This window comes from Rhinoderma darwinii, chromosome 1 (assembly GCF_050947455.1).
Source record: "Rhinoderma darwinii isolate aRhiDar2 chromosome 1, aRhiDar2.hap1, whole genome shotgun sequence".
NCBI classification, from domain to species: Eukaryota; Metazoa; Chordata; class Amphibia; order Anura; family Rhinodermatidae; genus Rhinoderma; species Rhinoderma darwinii.
This window is the reverse complement of record NC_134687.1, coordinates 521,476,091-521,500,513: the sequence shown is the minus strand read 5'-3', so window position 1 is coordinate 521,500,513 and position 24,423 is coordinate 521,476,091. Positions and strand designations below refer to the sequence as shown.

At 40.1% G+C, this 24,423-nt stretch overlaps 1 protein-coding gene across 1 annotated transcript in view; it reads left to right on the top strand.

The window, feature by feature from the left end:
* Positions 1 to 24,423, top strand: part of MAN2A1 (mannosidase alpha class 2A member 1) — a 153,574-nt gene that overhangs the window by 103,041 nt on the left and 26,110 nt on the right. Inside the window, exons 5-13 of the mRNA XM_075836752.1 lie at positions 1,043 to 1,170; positions 4,267 to 4,440; positions 6,777 to 6,963; positions 8,205 to 8,382; positions 10,097 to 10,299; positions 13,093 to 13,278; positions 17,642 to 17,756; positions 23,168 to 23,235; positions 23,704 to 23,869. Of these exons, the coding sequence (XP_075692867.1) occupies positions 1,043 to 1,170; positions 4,267 to 4,440; positions 6,777 to 6,963; positions 8,205 to 8,382; positions 10,097 to 10,299; positions 13,093 to 13,278; positions 17,642 to 17,756; positions 23,168 to 23,235; positions 23,704 to 23,869 (1,405 nt within the window). The remainder of the gene's footprint in view (positions 1 to 1,042; positions 1,171 to 4,266; positions 4,441 to 6,776; positions 6,964 to 8,204; positions 8,383 to 10,096; positions 10,300 to 13,092; positions 13,279 to 17,641; positions 17,757 to 23,167; positions 23,236 to 23,703; positions 23,870 to 24,423) is intronic.

The window sequence follows — 24,423 nt, the reverse complement described above, 5'->3', positions numbered from 1 at the left end:
GCGCTTGAATGGATAAGTGGTCGAGCAATGCGCTTGCTTTTCCATTCACAGTCTATGAGAATGACGGAAACAGTTAAGCGATGTACTCCGCTTTTTCCGTCATTCCCATAGACTTTGAATTGAGTGGCAGTGCATGCTCGACCACCTTTCCAATCAATGTCCTTATCACTGCGGTTGAGCAGAGGAGAGAAACGGGGTTTTCGGGAACCCGTTCTCATGATCGGTGGTGGTTTCAGACATCTTAGATATCCCTATTTTCCAGAACGCTCTCTCCCTATTTTGAATTCTCATCACAAACTACCCATCCATGGTAACTACCCACCCATGCCCCAGATGGTAATAATGGCGCCTTAATAAAGGCTCCGCACTGTAATAGTACCTCCACTCAGTAGTAATGTCCCCATGGTGCCCCCATATATTAGATAGGCCCCCAATCTAGTGATAAGTCGACCCCCCCTATAGTGGTCAAGTCTGTTCTTCCATTAATAGTGCCCCCTTTGTGCCAATGAAAATAAAATAAACTCGCCTAATCCCGTTCCCACGACCAGCTGCTGGATATTCTGCTTGCTGTACGGCGCATCGACGTAGTATTGTCATTTCGCCGCCTGTGACAATACTTCAGGCTGACATCCTTCTCATCTCTAGTAGGCCACAGGCATGAAATATCCTGTGGCTTACCACAGCCCCACCACAGTAAGTGGTCGCGGCATTGTGTGATGGGCATCCCGGGCCCCTGAGAGTGCGGGCTCCTGTTCTTGGAACCCCCTCCTAAGTGGGCACCTGTACAAAAGTCAATAGGACATTCTTATAAAAAATAAAAAAAAAGTTTATATATAGTTTTACTTTTTTTTTTTGTGTGAGGAGTAAAGATTAGCAATGGTAACCAACATGTAAAATTTATCAGTATTGTAGGGATTGGTTGGCTTGGAATTATAGTAGATGGAAATGCAACAATGAAGTTTAAAAAAAATTATTACTTAAAGGTTTTACTTTTTTTCATGCTACATCTAATGTTAATGCAGTTTCTTTATCTAATTAACAGGTTAATTGAGGAGAAGCAGTTTGAGATTGTTACGGGAGGATGGGTTATGGCTGATGAAGCTTCCCCCCACTATTTTTCTTTAATCGACCAGTTAATAGAAGGACACCAATGGCTGGAGAAAAACCTTGGTAAAATGATTATTGGATTGCTATTTAAATGACCTGAAAGGGTTAAAAAAAAATGTCCGGTATTGTATAGTTTCTGCATAATACAGAAGGGGCTGCCATTTGTGTTGTAACGTAGCTAAACAATTTTTAGATGTGTACAGTATATTATACAGTTGGGAAACATTAGTGACTGCATGCTGTCATTTTCACCCACATTGGAGTAGTATTCCAGCACTTAGACTGGTGTCTCGTGGTGTTCAGAGTAATAGAACAAAGCTTTTGATTGATACTGTATGTATAATCAACTAGTTAAATTTTTTCTGTTTTGCTTGTTTTCACTTTTATTTTTCAGCGCTTGTTTATTTTAGTTTTACTCTGTGCTTTTTCTACCTGGAAACCATCAACAGGCAGTCTAGCTGTTGGTGATGGAGCTTTGTTTTGCTTTTATTTTATTCTAAATAGAATTTGTTTGAATACCCAGAACAACAGATTAAAGAACTCCAACGTAATTACCTGATGCTTAGAAAAAACAAACATTTTCTGCTATAAGTATATGTGGTGTTCAGCTTTTTTTTTGTCCTCCTTGGGCACCTGTATAAAAGCATTCCAGTGTGACTGTATGTCATTGGGCTTGAGACCTTAGGATTGTGGTATGTTGATGAAAATATGTTGCTATTCAGGAAGATGCAATCATACTTTAGTATTTAAAGGAGAAACCCACTTTTAGTTGGCGCTTACAAATTCTATTACGTGAAGAGATCTCTGGGACCTATTTGGGGATGCCGTTGTGCTTGTGTGGATGGCATTTTCTGTGTTTTGTGTCTCAGAAAGCAGTCTGTACTACTTTAAGAATAGACCACTCTTTGGAAGGCTATGTACACCTTTTAAAATCGTTCTTTTGTTTTTTTTAATAAAAGGTCTGTGTGATTGGTACAACTTTCAAAATACTTTTTATTAAAAATAATTTGTACTTTTTGAGATGCAGCTTCTTTCTATCGTGCACGGAGACCTGAATCCAGACATGCAGGATCCACCTGTAATCGATCACATATAAGTTATGATACTTAGGACCCGCTGTCACTGAACCCGTCAGTCCCACAGACCTGACTTATTCAGTTCTTAGCGCTAGATACAGCTGCTCTGTATACAGAATACAAAGCAGCTGTATCTCAAAAATTTTTTTTTATTAAAAAGTATTTTGAACGTTGCTCCAATCACATTGATACACATTTTTGATTAATAAAACTAAAGGTGTACATAGCCATTAATTCCTAGGTGTGCAGCTCGTCTTAAGAGCTACATATATGAATATGGCTTTGTAAGTCCTCAAGTTAAGTCCCCAAATTATTAAAATATAGAAATGCATCTGACCAGTACATATAAACCTGCCTTAAAAAAACGTCTGTGGAATTTCATAGTACTAGCGCTTTCATACGTGATGCCATTGTATTTTGCAAATACTGATACAAATATCATGGTGTTAAATGTTTTTCAATACCCTTCATGCCTCCCTGTACATTTCAGTGAAACGCCCCCCCACCCCCCACTTACCTGTAGGACTCTTGATGTAAAGGGGTTTTCCCACGAGAGACATTTATGACACGTCCGCAGGATAAGTCATAAATGTCAGATAGGTGCGGGTCCCAGCTCTGGGACCCGCACCCATCACCAGAACGGGGCCCCCTAAAACCCATTCAGCTGCTGTGTGTTGCAGCTTAAGGAGGTGTTTTCTGACCATGAAAAATTTTATATGGTCGAGAGTTACGTAAATAGCGTAACTCGAGCTACACGGTTTACGTAAGTCTCATATAACTTAATGGTAGTTACGGAAACAGCGTAGCTCGCATGCTACGCTGCTTCTGTAACTGCCATTCACTACTATTGTAGTTATGTAAACAGCGTAGCTCAGCGAGTTACGCGGTTTACTCACGACCATATAAAATTTTTCATGGTCGGAAAACACCTCATTCAGCTGCAACACACAGCGGGCCCCGTTCTGGAGATAGGTGCGGGTCCCAGAGCTGGGACCCACAACTATCTGACATTTATGACATATCCTGTGGATGTGTCATAAATGTCTCCCTTAAGAGTGGGTTTTGGACCACGTTTTTTGCTGTCTTTATAGAGGTTCTGTCACCACTTTATAAGCGGCCTATCTCGTACATAATGTGATTGGCGCTGTAATGTAGATTACAGCAGTGTTTTTTTTATTTAGAAAAACGATCATTTTTGATGGAGTTATGACCTATTTTAGCTTTATGCTAATGACTTTCTTAATGGACAACTGGGCGTGTTTTACTTTTTGACCAAGTGGGCGTTGTGGAGAGAAGTGTATGACGCTGACCAATCAGTGTCATACACTTCTCCCCCTTTATTTACACAGCATATAGTGATCTAGCTAGATCACTATGTGCAGTCACTCACACATTAACGTTACTGAAGTGTCCTGACAGTGAATAGACATCACTACCAGCCGGGACGTGATGTCTATTCAGAATCCTGACACTTCGGTAACGATGGTGTGAGTTTTTGAGCACAGCAAGCGTAATGTTGCGAGATTACGCTGTAAACTGTCATTTAAAACGAGATTACGCTTGCTATGCTGTAAATCTCACACAAACATTACCGAAGTGTCGGGATTGTGAATAGACCTCACGTCCGGTTGGTAGTGATGTCTAGTAACTCTCAGGACACTTGAGTAACGTTAATGTGTGTGTATGTGTCTGCACATAGTGATCTAGTAAGAACACTATGTGCTGTGTAAATAAATGGGAAGAAGTGTATGATGCTGATTGGTCAGCGTCATGCACTTCTCCACAACACCCACTTGGTCAAAAGTAAAACACGCCCAGTTGTCTATTAAGAAAATCATTAGCATAAATCTAAAATAGGTCATAACTCCGTCAAAAATGACAGTTTTTCTAAATAAAAAAACACTGCTGTAATCTACATTACAGCGCCGATCACATTATGTACAATATAGGCCATTTATAATGTGGTGACAGAGCCTCTTTAATGTCTTCATAACAAAATGTTTGTTAAAAGTCCCTTTTGTACCACATCCTCCTATGACCTAAAATACTGTCCACTATAAAAATTTGCCAATTATTTTTACAGGTGTAAAACCAAAATCTGGATGGGCCGTAGATCCTTTTGGACATTCTCCAACCATGGCATACCTTTTAAAACGATCGGGGCTGTCTAACATGGTTATCCAGCGTATTCACTATTCAATAAAGAAACATTTTTCAGCAAAGAAGACATTAGAATTTTTTTGGAGACAAAATTGGGGTAAGTAAAGATGTCTCTCGTTATTGTTTCTCGTTGCTGTTTGACTTGGTACATGTAATATTCTGTCATTGCCATTTTTCTGGTGCACTATACTTGCTAATAAGCTTTTCTCTTTCAAGGGGACTAGTCATAAGTTAAAAAAGCTGAGGTTAGAACAAATGGTCTGCATTTGTTTTCCGGACACCGTTCCACTCTCTTACATTGATGGTTTCAGGTATTGCATAGATGGTGCGGAGCTGCAATACCAGACACGGCCCATGGACAAGAGTGGCGCTTTCTACCCCCCCCCCCTCTCTCAAACACACTGCCTACTGGCCATAAAGGCTCATAGTATGTAATTCTGATACCAAATTCATGTTTTTCTTTTGTAATAAAATCTTTGTCTGTGAACTCTTGTGTATATCGGGAATGAGATCTTATCGAAGAGCATGATACACAGTAATACAGGCCTCTCCTAATGCATTATTGTGAAATCTTAATTAGAATAAATCTAACGTGAACGTTGGACTGCTCACATATAAATACTAGTGAAGTCAATGCTTTATAGACATTTATAGTCCTACAGTCTACATGAAAGTCAGGCTGCTGATTTCCAAAAGGCACAAAGCGGTTAAATACAGTTTTACTATTCTATTGATTTATGTTGAAGACCACGTTTGTTCATAACTGATCGACTTTCAGCCAGCACAGAAAATTGTGGAATGTGAAGTGTTTGATGTGCTGTAAGCAGGGCTTTCTGACCATGTTGTGCCAACAACCTTGTTTTTCTTGTTCTTTGTCCCTAAATATTTCCGTTGCTGAAGCTTTTTCTGTGAAATCTGTGTGGTTGCCTAAATCTCCTCGAGTAGTTACTCTACACAGCTGAATGGTGCTCTCTAATAATAATAATGTTAAAGTGTGCATTGGATTACAACCTTTTCCCCTCCGTGTATATAGAATTGCTTCTACAAATATTTTGTAACAAAATATTTCTGAAAATATTCCACTTAAAACCCATTTACTAATTCCATTTTTTGAGCTGGAGTATTGAAAAAAGGCGAATCTGCCTTGGGCCTAATACATATTTTTACGTATGGCAGACCTTGGGGACCTCCGGCATCCGTTGTAACCATTGGCACCCCGCAATTGCGTTGCAGGGGCACGGACGAGCAGACAAAAAGGGCGCCCTCCCCTGAAAAATTCCTTAAGTGCCGTAGTTGCTATTGGCATCTTAAGGGTTAACCCCTTGTGGCATTCGGACATGCATAAACAGGTTCATTATTGGGAGCACAGCTGTGATTGACAGCCACGCTCCTGTAGCTACCAGCTGGCATAGAACACAACAAAGATGCTGACTGACTGAAGGATTGTGTACTTTTGTGCACGTTTTTGTTTTCTGAAGATTGCACCAGTAGAGATCCGACAAAGCTTGGCGATCATGATTTTTCTAAGCTATGCAATGTACCTTTTCGGCTCACAACTTGAAGACTTTTGTTTCCCTGAGCTTTGCATTTACCTCCAATGAAGCTCTCATGTTCAGACTTTCCGACATGTCTCTCTAATATGTAAGAATATAGAATGTTGTGGATGGACCAAGGCGTAGGTTAACCTTTGGTGCATCTAAAGGAGACCTACTTTTTTTTTTTTTTTTTTTACATTTTAGGGAATTGTGTCAATACCGCAATTCCCTTTATATATTCTAATATCAAAGTCACCCTTTATAAGTAGGCAGAACATCTTTGTCTCCGTTCAGTAAGGTTCCAGTTTTTTTTAGACTGAATCAATAGCACAGTCGACTGCGCTATTGATTCCTTCAAAAAAACTGAAACCTTAGATTAACGGAAGCATTACCATTGAAATTAATATTTAATGCATAAGAAAGCTATGGTTTCTGTTTGCCTTTCCGTTGATGGGTTCCTCCAACGGAAAGCTCTGAATGAACCCATCGACGGAAAGTGAACGCTGATGTAAACCTACCCTACAGGAAAGATGAGAAATAATTAGAATAAAAGCCTGATTTGATTATTATGTCATTTTCTGATGATACATTCCATTCATAGTCCTGACCAGTGTCCGGATGTGTGCAGTTAACGGATCGTTTCACCGATAAATGTTACTCCTCCTTCTAGAAGTACAGTATCTTACAGAATTGCTGTATATGCAGTTATGTGATTGCTTCGAATATGTGTGTGTGTGTGTGTAGGGTTCACCTTCGGCACCTTAACATTAGAACATAGTATTGAGCAGAGTGTTGGTCACATAAGAATGTTTTTTTTTTGTTTTTTTTTTTTAAAGTATTTTCATCATATGAGGCTACTGTAACACTGTCATTATTTGTTCATGTATTTTAATTACAGATTTGGAAAGTAGCACCGATATATTGTGCCATATGATGCCTTTCTACAGCTATGATATCCCTCATACGTGTGGCCCAGACCCAAAGATCTGCTGTCAGTTTGATTTTAAGCGTCTGCCTGGAGGTAGAATCAGTTGCCCTTGGAGAGTGCCCCCAGAGCCTATTCACGATGGCAATATAGAACATAGGTATCACTATATTTCATTCACATTCTGCATGTATAATTATAACACTGATCAGTCATAACATTAAACAACTGACCGGTGAGGGTGAATAACCCTTCTTATCTTCTTACAATGGCACTTGGGGTGGGGTATGTTATGCAGCAAGTGAACAGTCAGTTCTTGAAGTCGATGTGTTGGAAGTAGGAAAAATTGGCAAGTATAAGGCTAGACCACTTGGTCGGATCATCAGCAAAACGGCAGGTCTTGGGTGTTCCAAAAGGGGTCCAAGGAAGGACAACTGGTGAACAGGCAACAAGGTCATTGGTGTCCAAGACTCATTGATGTGCGGAGGAAAGGCTAGCCCATCTGGTTCAATCCAACAGAAGAGCTACTGCACAAATTTCTAAAAAAAATAAATCTAAAACTTGCGATGTTTCAAAATACTGTGCATTGATATTTGTGGCTGCCGCCGGCTTGCCTTTTTCTCATAGAGCATCCTGTTGCACATGTTAGTCCAGATGATGTGAAAGAAAGCGTCTGTGCCTACAGTGGGGCATGTAAGCGTCAGGATTGGAGCATGGACCAATGGAAGAAGGTGGCCCGGTCTGATGAATCTGACTATTTCTTTGACATCATCTTGCCTAATGGATGAAACCGGATGTGCACTATAGGAAAAAGGCAAGCCGGTGGAGTCAGTGTGATTCTCTGGGCAATGTTCTGCTGGGAAACCTTGGGTCCTGTCATTCATGTGGATGTTACTTTGACACATACCACCTACCTAAGCATTGTTGCAGACCAAGTACACCACTTCATGGCAACCGTATTCCCTAATGGCAGTGGTCTCTTTTAGCAGACTAATATGCCCTGCCACACTACCAAAATTGTTCAGGAATGGGTTAGGGAACACGAGATAGAGTTTTCGGTTTTGACTTGGCCTCCAAATTCCCCACATCTCAATAGATAGAGCATCTGCGGGATGTGCTGGGAAAGTCTGAACCATGGAACCCCCCAGCTCGCCAATCTTACAGAACATAAAGTCTTGGTGCCAGATACCACAGGTCACCTTCAGAAGTCTTGTGGAGTCCATGCCTTGACGGGTCAAAGCTGTTTTTGCGGCAGTGGGACCTACACAATATTAGGCAGGGGATCTTAATTTAATGGCTGAAGTTAATTTATTTAGATATGAACTATTCTTACAACCAGGCATTTTTTTGTTTGACATCTTCCCTGGTCTTTATCTATGTTTGCACTGGATTTCATTTCAGAGCCTGGATGCTTTTAGATCAGTACAGAAAGAAGTCAAGTCTCTACCGCACTAAAGTACTCTTAGTCCCACTGGGTGATGATTTTCGCTATAGTGACAGCTCCGAGTGGGATCAGCAATACCAGAACTATCAAAAGCTGTTTGATTACATGAACTCTCACCCTGAGCTCCATGTTAAGGTAAGTTTTAGAATTTCAGTTTCAAATCGTTGATTTCCAGGAGGGCTGATGTCAATTTTCCTTTTAATTTTAATAGCACCCAGTTTGTCTTCATGCTTGGTTAGAAATAGATTGAGAATATATTTTCTCTTCTCCAATGCCTGCTACACTAACATAACCTGTTTGTGTTTTAAAGTAGAACTTCTGCAAGTCTTGTCAATCCCATTTTCTATTTTGGCTCTTGCATTGGATTCACACATTTTATCCTTTTTACATCATAACACTACCATACAGTGGTTCATTTGGATTCACTTACAATGTAGTGCGATTTTTATTATTCATACAAAGACCATTTTGAGGTGCTTCTATCTACCTGATGAGCCGTAAAGTGCAGATTGCAATGAGTAAGGCATCAACAGCCAACAGGAAACCTTTCAGGCCACATCTAACCTCACATGATGGTCTGTAAAGGTGTATTCCCATCTCGAACATTTATAGCATATCCACAGGAAATGCAGATGTGGGTTTCACCTGTCCCTCTGACCCCTGTCCTACCTACTGTCACTGGTCCACGACCACTTAGTTACGAGGTTGCCAGGGGTACGGAAACAGCCGAGCTTGCTTAGCTATTCGGTGAAGTGAATGGGAGTTATAGAAACCACGTAGCACAGTATAGATTCCAAGTTCTGCAAACATCGTATCTTGCTGTGCTACGCTGTTACCGTAACTCCCATTCACAAGTTTGGCTGTTTCCATTCTCCCGGGCATCTTGTAATTCAGTGGCTGGAGACAGTGGGACATGGTAGGAAGGGGGTCAGGGGTCCCTGTTCTAGAGGTAGGTACAGGTTCCATCTTATGGATATGCCGTAAATGTCCAAAATGGGAATTTCCCTTCAGTGTCTTCTGTTATCTCACCCTATGTATTAAGCAACATCAAGATCTGAGAGAGACTAATTCTGAATAGATTCCTAACCATGAATTATGATAGATTTCAACTCTGAAGTTTACGTTATAGAACAGGCTGTAACTCAGGATCAATACAAGATAAGCAATGCAAGGTACAGTGGTCCCCCAGGTTACATTATTTATTGCGTTTTCTGGGCCATCATACCTTAAAAACCTACCTGTTCTGGCATGAGCTGTTCTCTTTGACACCAGGTGAGGGTGGCTATATTTTATTTTTATTGTACACCGGACTCTAAAGAAGCTCCTGGCGTCTTCATAGAAAGTGATTCCCCAGCTTCCAGCAGCTGTTTCTGACTTTTATATGTAAGGAGGTGCATTGTCTGTATTAGTTATCTGCTTCGTTTTCTTCAATATCCGTATTTAGTATTTTAGGTGATTTCTGAACCAATTACTATCTTTCCATAGAGTTATGGTCCCAAGTTCCAATATTAATTTGTTCCAAAACGACCATTGTAACATGAAATATTGTAACTTAAGGGACCACTGTTTTTATAAACATACTCCACTTTTCATATTTAATTGCATATAAAAACCGCAAAATGGGGTTTGAATGTGAGAACTCTAACTGTATTGAGAGTCTGCCAAGTTTGATGTTGATTGTGGGTACCTTTGCCCAATCCAAATAAAGCAGTCCATCCGTGTATATGGCAGAATATGTTAGTAGGAAAAGGCTTTCATGGCTTCTATTTTCTTTAGTATTATTTCTGTCTATTCCATCCATTCTAAAATACAAAATATATTCTTGTATTTTTTCATTTAACATTTTCAGGCAAAGTTTGGTACCCTGTCTGATTTTTTTGAGGCTCTGAGAAAAACCACCAATATTGATGAGTCCAGCAGCTCGTCGTTCTTCCCGGTTTTGAGTGGTGATTTCTTCACATACGCAGACAGGGATGATCACTATTGGAGCGGATATTTTACCTCACGGCCATTCTATAAACGGCTGGAGAGAGTCATGGAGTCTCATTTGAGGCAAGTAATTTTTTTATGCAACGTATCCATACATTTTCTATGATTTTGTATAGACCGGAATTAAATAAATACCTTTTATTAGAAGATAAAAATGACACTAGAATGCCTTTCTTCATCTCCTGTTTGTCCTTGTGAGCCCGGTTTTGAAGTGGATGTGAAGACAAGTAACCAATCGGGTCTTTGAATGGATCGGCACAAAACATGTCATCTATCATTTAAAAATGATTCATCCACCCGTCACATATGGATGAAGTGTAAAAGTATGGAAACTAAAAGAGTAGAGTCATATTAGATACCTATAGTGAATGAATATCTGATATGGCAGCAAGGAACTTGAATCCCCCCATTGTTGCCCTGTAAATGCATCATCAGAATGTGAGGCTTATGTTTTAAGCAGCCTGTATTCTGCCTATGGAGCAGCGAACATGTCTTCAGAAAAAGAAGCAGCTGGGAGTAGAAATTCCACTTGTAAAGGGAGCAATTCCAATAATAATGTTCTGGAATTTCATACTCTGTTAACATTACTCTGCTAACATTCGAAGGAATAACTACACGCAGTTGTGTGGTTCGAACATATAGCATAACACCACTAAATAACTTTGCAATCTCTGGCTTTACACATTTGCCCATGTGGCTACTTCTATAAATGAGCTTTGCTCAAAGAACGAAATTAATGTATCTTGTCCATAGAGTCCGCTGACTGGATGCGCGTGTGTAAAGCTAAACGCGCTGTCATACAGTGCCGGTCCCTGAGATGACTGCTGAATCAATCGCTAAGGAAAATGAACACTGACTGTTAGAACCATAAAACCTCTTGAAAATCTAGACATTGACATGAAAGCATGCAGTTCAAATATGCAAATAAGTGCCGTCGGGGGGCCCAGACATAACCACAAAGCACGTTTTTCTGCGGAATATTGTATACATATATAAAAAAATTTACGTTTTAAATCTAAGTCTTGTAGAATGTGATCTAGACTTAGTGGTGATTAGCCCAGGTCTATGTTGGCGCCGGGCCTTTGTAAGATTTTATGTCTTTTTTTTTTTTTTTCCCCATATGATTCTTATATATTGATTGGTACAGCGTCTAATTGCCAGCTTTAAAATAACAATGACATTGTTTTTATATGCAATAAGTGTAATTAATAATCAAGGCTTTTATATTGTCTGTGACTTTTCCAGCATGAATAGAACTCTCCATAATTGAGAAGGCATTAAAGTAGCTGCACTAAAACGTACTTATTACTTGTTTTGTTTTTGATGTTACATTCAATTAGGGAATCCTGTAAGTTCAATTAAAGAGCCGTGATTATAGCATGGCTCCATTGTAGTTTTGATTTGAAATAATACTTTACTAAAAAAAAAAAAAAAATAAGGGAAAAGTAATATATTCCCCATTTGCCTCTATGAATAATGCACTGGAAGAACAAAGCTCATAAATGCCTCCTTAAGCAGCCTTAATATGTCTTGTCACAACTGTCACAGCCTTGGATAATTCTCAAGGACATTACATTAGTATTCAAAAAGAGACAACCATAGTGAGTTTTTCATAAAGCGTATTACCTTCAAGTGTTCTTCATTGTATTTAACTGTTTATAACACACATTGCTATTTTTTATACTTGAATACGTTCGTTGTGTTGGTATTTATTAACAAATTTATTAACACAACGACATCTGTTCGAATGCGTGCGAAATGCAGATATGACATACTTATGAAAAATAACATACAGCAGAATTTCAACGTCCATAAATGAGCGGGACCCCCATGCATCGGAGTGTGGAATTCTAAACATTGACCCTTCAGAATCTGTCTTTCTCTGGATAATTTAACCTCATGTCATGGGATTACCGGCATCACGCGACTCATTGAATTTACCTGTAACTTGGAATGTTGGGCCTGAGCCCAGGTGTAATTTTTTTCGTATGTACAATAAAGTGTGTATGTGTATATGTATATAGGGGTGTGTGTGTGTATGTATATATATATATATATATATATGTATGTATGTATGTATGTAATAATGTACATATAAAGACTAAGTATGCTCCGGTATAACCTAGAGTAAAATTGAATGCAATGAAAAAATAATTTCATATGCCACTGATCAATAGTAGTGTAGGGAGACTGTAAATAAAGGTCTTGTGTATAGAGGCACCTGACGACTACATCTGATACTGCATATTTTAAACACATATTTACTTTCAAGGTGTTCATTCCACCAGTGCAGTGTTTGCCTTCTGTGCGTCCTGGTAATAATACTGTTCTTCCGATATTATTATTGACATAAAAACTTAGGCGGATACTTTTTTGTTTTGTTGGGGGATGGGTTGGAGAGTGTTTGTTTTTTTTTCAGTTCCATTACAAGGGTTTTCTGCAACTCCGCCCTCCTCCTTCCTTTGTTGATAGGTGTGTATGCTTGTTTTTCACTTTATGGATACGTTTTTTTTTGGAAGACTTCATCCTGTCGGGAAATGATGTCCCTCTAAAATGGAGACCATCTTTTTCGAAGTTGTTGAATTGCTATACACAATCTAGATGTTCGAAAACACTCCACTTGCATGATACACCATTCATAGATCTTGAAAATAGTAAGAAATGTTTTATTGTGTAGTAGAATAGCAGACCAAGTTTGCTTAGATGTTCTTTATAATTAATCGGAGGAATAATACTTTGTTATACTTCCCACATGTGACCCATAACCACGGTTTGGTGAAGGTAGCCGTTACTAAAACAGCGCACTTCAGATTTGTGTTTCATAATTTAATTATAATCCATTTTACTTATTTTCAGATCTGCTGAAATACTCTATTCATTAGCACAAGTACATACTCAAAGAAGCAGCAAACTAGAGACTTTCCCATCAGGAGAACTTTACAAATTACTGACAGAAGCCAGGAGGAATGTAGGACTTTTTCAACACCATGATGCGATCACTGGGACAGCTAAAGACTGGGTGATGGTAGATTATGGCACCAGGTAAAGTCTCCATCTTCTCTGAGCACGTTGCATGAAAAATTACTATTGTGTCACATTGTAAAAATACTGCAATGAAATATTCTCTCCCCATGGCAGGTGTACCTTTCTAAGCCTGCTTTCATACAGATATAAAAAGGGCACATTATGGCATCATTATTACTGCCGCTACCCCGGGACCTCTTGCAGTTCAACTGAATGTGACTTTGATTACAATAGGTTTCTATGGTGAACTAAGTTCAGTACAGTTGAACTGCAGAAGATGGCGTTCTTATTACAACAGTGTGAAGACTGTCTAAGAGGGGCAGAAAACACTAGCTGTGCTTAACGGGGTCATCCAGGATTAAAAATATTGATGGCCTTTCCTTGGGAATGGCCATTATTATTATTATTATTATTCGATCAGTGGAAGTCTGATTCTTGGCACCCCCGCAGATCAGCTGTTTGAAGGGGCCGTGGCGCTCGTGAGTGCAGCCTCTTCATGGTTTACATGCGGTTTTAGGCTCTTCGTACTTTTAGACGTCGTTACTTCACTTGAAATGGGACAACCGTGCAATAGCGTGCACAGCAGATGCCAAACTGACTGCGTGTGTAAGTACGAACAGCCTGACACTTGCATGAGCGCAGCGGCGCCTTCCATCTGCTTATCGTGGAAGTCGGGGTGAGGATCGGGTTACAAGTACTATCGGAGTTTAAATTCTAGGGATGTCCGTTTCGGCAGCGGTACCAGATTATGAAAGGCTGGACTTGAATCCAATTATTGCTACATTTTTTAAAACCGAAGCTAGAAGCTTGGCCTAAACTACCTCTGTCTATGGTGGGCAGAACAAATGTAATAAAGGTGATTTGGTTGCCTCAGCTGCTGTATGTATTACATAATTTGCCCATCTGGTGACCCTTTTATAAAATGTACTGCTTTTTTAGGGAGCTTATTTGGCGCAAACACCTGACCCGGACTAAACTTAAGACTCTGCAAAGAAGAAAAGCTGAAGGAGGTCTGGCAGTGCCCAACCGTGGGCATATTATTTGGCTGCCCAGCTTCAAAATCTTTAGGGTTGGGTGGGCTAAGTTCCCAGCAGCTGTTACAAAAGTTTTTTTAATATGAGGCCTTAGGCTCACAAATTCAGGTTGTTCCCGGTTCTGTCCCCCCCCCCCCCTAAGTTTTCACTATAATATAAATGGAAAAGTGCAGGAATTACAAGGTATTAATGGTGCCTCACAATATACCTCAATATGGGATACTCCATGGTTATCTGATTTTTACTATTTTGTAGGCTTTGATCAGTGGAAGCAGATCGGTATTAGAAGATTACCGCACATTTGGCAGAGGGAAACATTAATTCGTTCTCTGAACTACAGGAAGACTGTGACATACCCCAAACTGAATTTTATAAATACCTACAACCAAGGCATGCCGATCACTCACCAGACTGGGGAGGACTTATCTTCCTATTAAATAATTTGCATGATAGAGACTTTGGATAACTCGGCAGGGGTTATTACCATGTTATATGAATCTCTTGTAAATTTAAATTTTATCTTAATATTTGGCTCGTAGTCTGGATCATTGGGAGAGAGATATTGGACCTATGGAGCAGGGACATTGGCAGGAAATTCTAGGTAGGGTGCCACAATTTTTCCCTAGTGAAGCACACAGACTATCACAATTATATTTACTTTACAGAGAGTATGTTGGGCTCTATTGAAGACTTGGCTATCACTGATCTAGAGAAAATTGCAGTGTCTCGGATGCTATATATGGCACGACAGCTGGATAGATGGCGAGACACTGAATAGTTGAAAGTGCTTCGTCTATAACAGTTTTCTAATAAAATAAACTTGCTGTTAAACCTGGAGAAAGGAGTCTTTTTTTTTTTTTTTTAAGAGAAGAGCAGGAGCTAAATTTGAGAATCTATGGGCTCCATGGATCCACACTTTGGGGTTTATATCCAGGGAACTGTTGAGATCTCGACTTGGCCTGCTTTCAAAATTTTTTTATTGAATTAATCTTAAAGTCTATTACAAATATTAAAGGGGTATTCGCAGAATCGATAATTAGCGCCTATCACAGGATAATTTTCTGATCGCTTGGGCCCCACTGATTACGGAGGTCCCAAACCCCCCTGTTCCTTCTCACTGCTCAACTGAGGTGAGGAGGAGCTTAAATAGAGCACCAGTCCCCAATGCGCCATTCAATGTCTGGAATAATGCAAACAGCCAGGCACTGTACTCGGCTGTTCAGTCATTCTCATATAATTTGAATTCAGCTACAGCGTGCATGCGCGACCCCCGCTCGATGTCTGCGGTCGAGCAGTGAGGGGGAACGATGTTTTCGGGATCCCAGTCTTGCGATCGGTGGGGCCCCCAGCGATCAGACTATTATTACCTTTCCCGTGGATAGGTAATAATTGTTGATTCTGGGAATACCCGTTAAGCTGGTGCTCTTTATGTATTTACATTTTATGAGTAAGTCTTATAACAGCTGCATTAAGAATTAGGGTTGCACAATGCATCAGAATATCAATACTATTTAGATGCCGTGCACCCTCAAACGGTACAATAGCTTTAACCCCTTCCCGCCGCAACCCCTTTTTTTCCTCCCTACCTTCCAAAAGCCATAACTTCTTTATTTTTCGGTCGATATAGTCCTATGAGGGCTTGATTTTTGCGGGATGAGTTGTAGTTGTAATTTATTTTGCCATATAATGTACTAGGAAACGGGAAAAAATAATTTGTGGGGTAGAAAATTAAAAAAACAGCGATTCCTCCATGGTTTTTTGCGCGCTGTTTTTACGGAATTCACTTTGCAATTAAAATAACATGTTAACTTTATTCTCATTTTTTCTTTTTTTATTAGTCCCCCTAGGGGACTTCAACCAGCGATACTAATGTATTGCAGTATATCGTGATTCTGACAAGCATCTATTAAGCCCTGCCGGAGGCCGGGCTTAATAGGTGCACAAAGATGGCGGACCTTCATTAGGCAGCCATAGCAACCATCGCCCCCCCTCCCGCGATTGCGTTGCGGGGGGCGCGATGAGCTGTTAGAGGGGGTCGCCCCCCTCTTTCTAACTATTTAAATGCTGCGGTCGCTATTGACAGCAGCATTTAACGAGTTAAACGAGCGGGATCATTCTAGAGCGCGATGCCGCTCATTACTCTGAAGTGTCGGCTGTAACAAACAGCCGACACCCGCATCGTATGGAGCGTGTTCACTCCGTGAGCCCTTTCCATACGTTCCACTACCCGACTTTGGCGTATGTATACGTTAAATGTCGGGAAGGGGTTAATTCATGTATTTCAATACTGAGCTGTACGGCCACACAGCTTAGTATTGTAATACATGAATTTAGTGACTAGCATGATGTGATGCGGCCGGCGCTGCACTAATGAGCGGTGTCACTACCCCTGAAGAAAGAGAATATGGCGCGCGCACTGCAAAGCGCCCCCATGTTCTGTCTTCAGTGCTTGCCGCTCATTACTGCAGCGCCGGCCTCATCACGTCATACTGATCGTTCGGGCATAGGAAGTGTGCCTGTGCGATCAGGAGTGGGGCAATGGTTGTAATACACAGCCACAGCCCCGCTCTAACAGTGGAGATCATGAAAACCTCTGATCTCTGCCACTATCCCCATGAAATGCCACGATTTGAATGCTGACAGCGGCATTCAAAGAGAAAATGAGAAGGGGTACCCCCTTTGATCGAGCAATAGGGAATCCCTGTTTCATGATCGAGGGACATACCATTGAAGGACCCCAGGGCTGTCTAACCATATTTCCTGTTCGTGCATACTTGGGTATGCCCTAACAACTGCCTTAATGTGAGGCACATGGTGTTATGAATTTTAAACCTCCATGTGCCTCACATTAATAATATTTAATTAACCCTATGGTCTACCTCACACATTAATCCAATGTTTCCCATTAGGACTGTGAGGTACATGATGGGGTTAATATTGTGAGGCACATAGAGGTTCAAAATTCATAACACCGTGTGCCTTACACATCAGGAAATGGAAGGACTTTTTTTTGTTTTTTTTGTATTGTTGGCAAAGTATCGCTTTGGTATTGAGAATCCCAATACTACACAAGTTATTGCTATCAAAGTCCAAATTCTAGTTTCGTGACAACCCTATTAAGGATTCAGGTCGATTGCCCTCCCAATCGGGGGAAGGTACTATGCTTGTACTCCTTTTTTATAATAATGGACATTTAAAGACTAGTACATAAAGTTTCATGTTGTGTTTGGGGGTTTTTGGTGGGTGAGGGGTGCTGGGATAAACTTTTGCATCTTAAACATTTATATAAAAACATGCAGTTTAAAATAATACTCTAATTATATATATTTTTTTCTTTTACTCTGTAGGCTTTACCATTCTCTGATGAACTTGAAGAAGGTAATCGTAGATGCTGCACACCTTCTTATTCTTAAGGATAAAGGCACATATATCTACAAGCCGTCAGCTCCGTTCTTCAGTATGGTGGGTTAAAATGTTACAGTAAATGGTACATAAATACATAAGTAAGCAGTGAAATATCAACTATGAGTTATTACCATATAACCAATATTACAACCAAAAACATTTTTTACTTCCCTTGGATCTCATTATGTAGATTAGTTCAAGGTATTCATTTTCTGTCCCACCCCTTTAAGCAAATACTCTCGGATGGATCATTTAGTATCAAATATTTACACACAGGATTAGGTGGATCCGTTCAGTTTCTGAACGTCAGTAATGGACTTATATGTAGTTTTGATGATATACACCCTGGGTACTTTAACAATTGCCAAGGGTTAACTATGATTTAACATTATATTGTGATATTCCAGCTCTTTTAATCCCTTCCCACTCTGTACTATTATGTCGAGCTAAGCGCATCGTTCGCGCTCGTCTCTAATAGTGTGTCGCGGGTTTAACCCGGCGCCATCCCCCCCGACACACTTACGACCTGTGATAACTGCTGCCTCGTTCAACAGTTATCACAGCTTATTCCACGGGACCAATCGCGGTGGTCCCCGCCGATTAACCCCTTAAATGTGGCAGTCAATAGCGATTGCCCCATCTAAGTGGTTACAACACCAACGACGTGATCACGGGGTGCCGATGCTTGCTATGGCCCTGCCAGAGGCAGGTCCGAATATGCTGCATGTCTTTGAAACTGACAGGTATACACTGCAATACACAAAAACAAGTCCTCACAGCTTTCTTGATGGAAAAATAAAAGTTATCGCTCTTTGAATATGGCAACACAAAAACTAAATGTATTTTTTTGAAAGTGATGTTCTTGTGCAAAAGCCATAAAACATAAAAAAAAAATAAGCATTTGGTATCGCAGTAATCTTATTGACCCGCAGAATACAGTAAACGTCATTTATAGCGCACAGTGAACGCCGTAAAAAAAATATAGAAAACAATAGCAGAATTGCTGTCACCACACCTCTCAAAAAATTGAATAAAAAGTTGCCTCTACCCCAAAATCGTACCAATAAAAACTACAGATTGTCCTGCAAAAAAGTTCTGTCTCTCAGAATATGGCGACACAAAATGTGCATTGTGTGTTCCAAAATGGGGATAAGATTGGGCACCATTTATCAGTGCGACACTGGCCACATATCTGCGGATTATTATTTACTTACCCCGTTGTTATACCACCTTATTATGCCCTGATGTACTCTGCGCAGCTTACATATGCCCCCACATTATAAACTGAAATACCAATAAAACCCCAAACACTACTACCAAGCAAATTCCACGCTCCAAAAGCCAAATGGCGCTCCCTCCCTTCTGAGCCCTGCCGAGTGCCGAAACAGCAGTTTAGGGCCAGGCATGGGGTATTTACATACTCAGGAGAAAAAATACCACACAATTTGTTACTCAAGGTCTCCCATTACCCCTTGTAAAAATAAAAACAAAGAATTGGGAGATAAAACAACGTAGTTTTTGGAAAAATGACATTTTTCATTTTCACAGCCTAATTCTAATAAAATATATGAAACACCTGTGGGGTCTAAATGTTCGCTACCCCCTAAATTACACCCCTTGGGGGATTCGTTTCCAAAATATTAACTTTTTAGGGGTTTCTACTGTACAGGTACCTCAGGGGCTCTGCAAATGCGACATGGCACCCGAAAAACAATCCAGCAAAATCTAAACAGCGCTCCTTCCATTCTGAGCCCTGCAGTGTGTCAAAACAGCAGTTTATGACCACATATGGGGTATTGTCGTACTCGGGAGAAATTGCTTTACAAATGTTGGGGTTCTTTTTCTCTTTTAACCCCTGTGAAAATGAAAAAAAAAAATTTTCGTGGAAAAAAAAGGTGTATTTTTATTTTCACGGCCTAATTCCAATACATCTTGCAAAAAAACTGTGGGGGTTTAAATGCTCATTATACTCCTAGTTAGATTTCTTGAGGGGTGTAGTTTCCCTAATGGAGTCACTTTTGGGGGGTCTTCACTGTTTTGGTTCCTAAAGACTTTGCAAATGCGACACAGCACCCAAAAACCATTCTAGCAATGTTTGAGCTCCAATAGGCAAATGACGCTCCTTCCCTTCTAAGCCCTGCAGTGTGTTCAAACAGCAGTTTATGACCACATATGGGGTATTATTGTACTCGGGAGATATTTCTATACAAATGTTGGGGTGCTTTTTCTCCTTTTATTCTTTGTGAAAATTAAACAATCTGATCTAGAGTGAGTTTTTGCGTGAAAAAATTTAGATTTTAATTTTTACGGCCTAATTCCAAGAAATTCAGCAGAAAACCTGTGGGGTTAAAATTCTCACTACACCCTAAGATGAATTCTTTGGGGAGTGTAGTTTCTAAAATAGTGTTTTTTGGGGGGTATTTCTTATGTTTTGGCACCACAAGACCACTCAAAACCTGTCATGGTGCCTAAAACATTTTCTAATAAAAAGGAGGCCCCAAAATCAACTAGGTGCTCCTTTTCTTCTGAAGCCTGTGTTTCAGTCCAGTAGCACACTAGGGCTACATGTGGGATATTTCTAAAAACTGCAGAATCAGGGCAATACATATTGAGTTGTGATTCTCTGGTTAAACCTTCTGTTACAGAAAAAAAATGGATTAAAATAGAATTTCTCAAAAAAAAAGTGTATAAATATAATGCACTGAAACCACATATAGATACTGATATTATTCAACTATATCAGTATCTATATGTCACTTACAACCTATTTTTCTAAGTGCCTTAATGTTCTTATGCAGTGATTATGATTCTTTGCTGCACTTATCCACTGTATTTAATCTCTTAGGTGTAAAGATCCGCTTTTGGATCCCCAGGGTTACCAGGGACGCTTTGTCGTCTAGATTTCTGTGATTGGCTGACGCAAAAGGAGGCTCGCCTCCATTCTGAGACGTCAGAAGTGATGTGTTAACTTCGGATTGGCGGCCAGCCAAAACCACGTCAGCAGAGTAGGAGGGCTGAAGCCTTTATAAGACCGGCGTTTCGCCGACGCGTGTGCGGCCATTGCATTAGAGTCGTGCACGTTCCGGAAGGTGGAATTTGCACAAAAATAGTGCTAACCGGCATCAATATTTTAATCCCTGATGACGTATCACGCCAATCTGTGATACTGAAACGCTTGGAATTACTTTTTTCAGCAAGTGGTTTCAGTGCATTATATAATAAGGGGAAATCGTGGTCTAATCATATCACTCATAGACCTTTCTCCGTTCTGACCACTTGTCTGAGCCTGTATGTGTGAATTTGGGCTTCAAGAGCAAATTTTAGAAATCCATTAATAAAATTAACTTTTTAATCGTTCTAATCAGGCGGTGACTTTAGAATTTAACGGCACGGAATACCATATCAGTTTGCATAGTTAATTACTTTCTAATATATAGGCCCCTCAAAGCCACTTCAGAACTGAACTGGTCCCTAAAAAAAAAAAGGCTTTTGAAATTTTCTTAAAGATGTGAGAATTTGCTTCTAAAGTTCTAAGCCGTGTAATGTCCTAGAAAAATAAGTTTTCAAAAAACTATGCCAACATAAAGTAGGCATATGGGATATGTGAACTATCAACTATTTTGTGTTGTATTACTATCTGTCTTACACGCAGATGCAGTACATTCAAATTTAGTAAAATGCTAATTTTTCCAAATTTTCTCTAAATGTTGTGTTTTTCAAATGAACACTGAGTGTATCAACCAAATCTTAACAACAACATAAAGTACAATGTATCACAAGAAAACAATCTCTCCAAATTGCTTGGATAAATAAAAGCATTCCACAGTTATTACCAGATAAAGTGTCACATCAGATTTGAAAAAGGGTCTGATCCTTAAAGAGGCTCTGTCGCCAGATTTTCAAACCCCTATCTCGTATTGCAGCAGATCGGCGCTGCCATGCAGATTACAGTAACGTTTTTGTTTTTTTTAAAAACGAGCATTTTTGGCCAAGTTATTAGCATTTTTATATTTATGCAAATGAGCCTTTCTTATGTACAACTGGGCGTGTTTAAAGTGAAGTCCAAGTGGGCGTGTATTATGTGTGTAACATCTGGGCGTTTTTACTTGTTTTTACTAGCTGGGCGTTGTGAATAGAAGTGTATGATGCTGACGAATCAGCATCATCCACTTCTCTTCATTAACACCCAGCTCCTGGCAGTGCACAGACACCCAGCGTGTTCTCGAGAGATCACGCTGTGACGTCACTTCCTGCCCCAGGTCCTGCATCGTGTCGGACGAGCGAGGACACATCGGCACCAGGCGACAGAGGCTACATCGACTTACCTGCAAACGCCGATGCTGCTGCAGAATCAACTGTAGCCTCTGTCGCCTGGTGCCGATGTGTCCTCGCTCGTCCGACACGATGCAGGACCTGGGGCAGGAAGTGACGTCACAGCGTCCAGTTGTACTTAAGAAAGGCTCATTTGCATAAATATAAAAATGCTCATAACTTGGCCAAAAATGCTCGTTTTTGAAAAAAAAAAACGTTACTGTAATCTACATTGCAGCGCCGATCTGTTGCAATACGAGATAGGGGTTTGAAAATCTGGTGACAGAGCCTCTTTAAGGCCAAAACGAAACTGCGTCATTAAGGCCTCATGCACACGACTGTAGCCATGTGCACAGCCGTGATTTTGGGGCTGGCTGCGGAGTGGCACCCGCGAGCCGCCCGCAAATTGCGCGCTGTGCACATGGCCACGTCCATTATGTTCTATGAGCCTGGACCGCAGAACACAGCCGTAATAAGACATGCCGGTTCTTTCTGCGGTCCAGGCTACTGGGCCATGCACGGACCGTGGAAACGACGGTCGTGTGCATGGCCCCATAGAAATGAATGGGGCCGCAATTCTCCCGTGGATTTTCTGGAGAATTGTGGCCGCAAAAGCACGTTCGTGTGCATGGGGCCTAAGAGTTTAAATCCCCCTGCATTTTTGTGATAAATGTTGAAGCGGTATTCTGATTTCAGAAAATAAAGCTTATTCTTTGAATGAATAAATGTGTTCAGGTTTTTATATATACTTCTTTTTTTTTCGATTTCCCACATTTTACAAGATCTGTGCTTGCTGTCAGAATGGAACCCTTTATTGTGTACTTCCAAAGGGTGGTAATCTGTCCTGGTCATGTGGTGATCACATGGGTGAACGGCTCGTCTGATAACTGTACTATAACGAGCTGTGCATCTGTGTGGTTACACATGACCAGGACACATTTTTACCCTCAAACTAACCAATGTAGGTTTTTATTCAGCGACTACAAGCAGAGATTTTGAAAACTTTCAAGGAATTGAAAGGAAAAGTATATTAGAAAATTGCATTATGTTTTTATGTTTAATATCGGTGTATTCCACTTTCAGTGAATAAAACTTATTAGTTCCATAATTATTACTGCATTTTGCACTAAACTCATTCCATATATTCTGTGTTGCAGGATGACGTGCAGAAAGCACAGGATGCATTACCTCAAAAGACAGTCATAAAGGTGTCGAGACATCCAAGGTGAGTAAATTAGCGTTACCGTTCCATTAAAAGGCTAATATCCTAACATTGTATATTACTCTTATCAGATAATTATTTCCAAAGTGAAGCTGGCCAGAAACTGTTCAGCTAATAATGACACCTTTGAACCAAGATGTAATCTAAATAGAGTTTGAAATACCTAACACGGACCTATATTTGACTTGGTTGTGTGAATATAGGCATAGGCTATTGTGTATTTTTAGATTTATAGTTTACGAGTGCCTCCAGTCCAGGAGCATAACTATAGAGGGGTACAGAGGTTGCAATCACATTCAGACCCAGAAGCCTGAGGAAGCCCAAAAGGTCCCTATGCCCTATATAGGGAGCCCAGTACTAATTACATAATCATTGGGGGCCCTTAGACATTTTTCAAAGTAATTGATTTATTTTTCAGGTTTTTAGTTAATCTTTCTTTAGTTATGATTTTACTTTATGTTCTTTTTAAAGGTCCCTTGTCATATATAACCCACTTGAGCAAGAACGTACTTCTGTGGTTTCTGTATATGTAAATTCACCCAAAACAAAAGTCCTAAATGCTGCAGGAAAAACTGTTAAAGCCCAGATCAGTGCGGTATGGGATGGTGCTACAGCTATGTCACTGGACACTTACCAGGTACTGGTTAGCATATTTATTCATTTATCAATTCTGAAATTAAGTTTTCTTCCATGTTCTTCATACACTGAGTAATGTGTAATTGTGGACTTCTTTATTAACTTTGAGATGATAATGGGGTGGATCAGAATATTTAGGAGTCCTGCATCTAAAATAGAGCAGCTATCCATATTGCCATTGGACTGCGTAAAACGTGACCACCAGTCAATGCACTAGTAAAAAAAAAATACCGATTAACTGTTAATGTTATTACATGCAGGACAGCCCGATTTTTCATATTGTTTGAGACCCTATGATATGTGCTTTTAGTTCTGTCTCTAGATTGTGGATATTTATGAAAATGGGTGCAATTGTCCAGAAAAAGCTAGAAAGTATTTTCTCATCATTGTAGCAAATCGCTGTCATCCAAAAATGCTTTCAACGTGCCATTTCCATTGTAACACTGTAGTCCGCGTCTGATTCCGGACATTATAGTTCTAAATATAATCTGGTTATTTGCTAATCAGAGATTTTCACCTGTAAACTGATCTGTTTCAGCTTTATGAGCCTCGTCA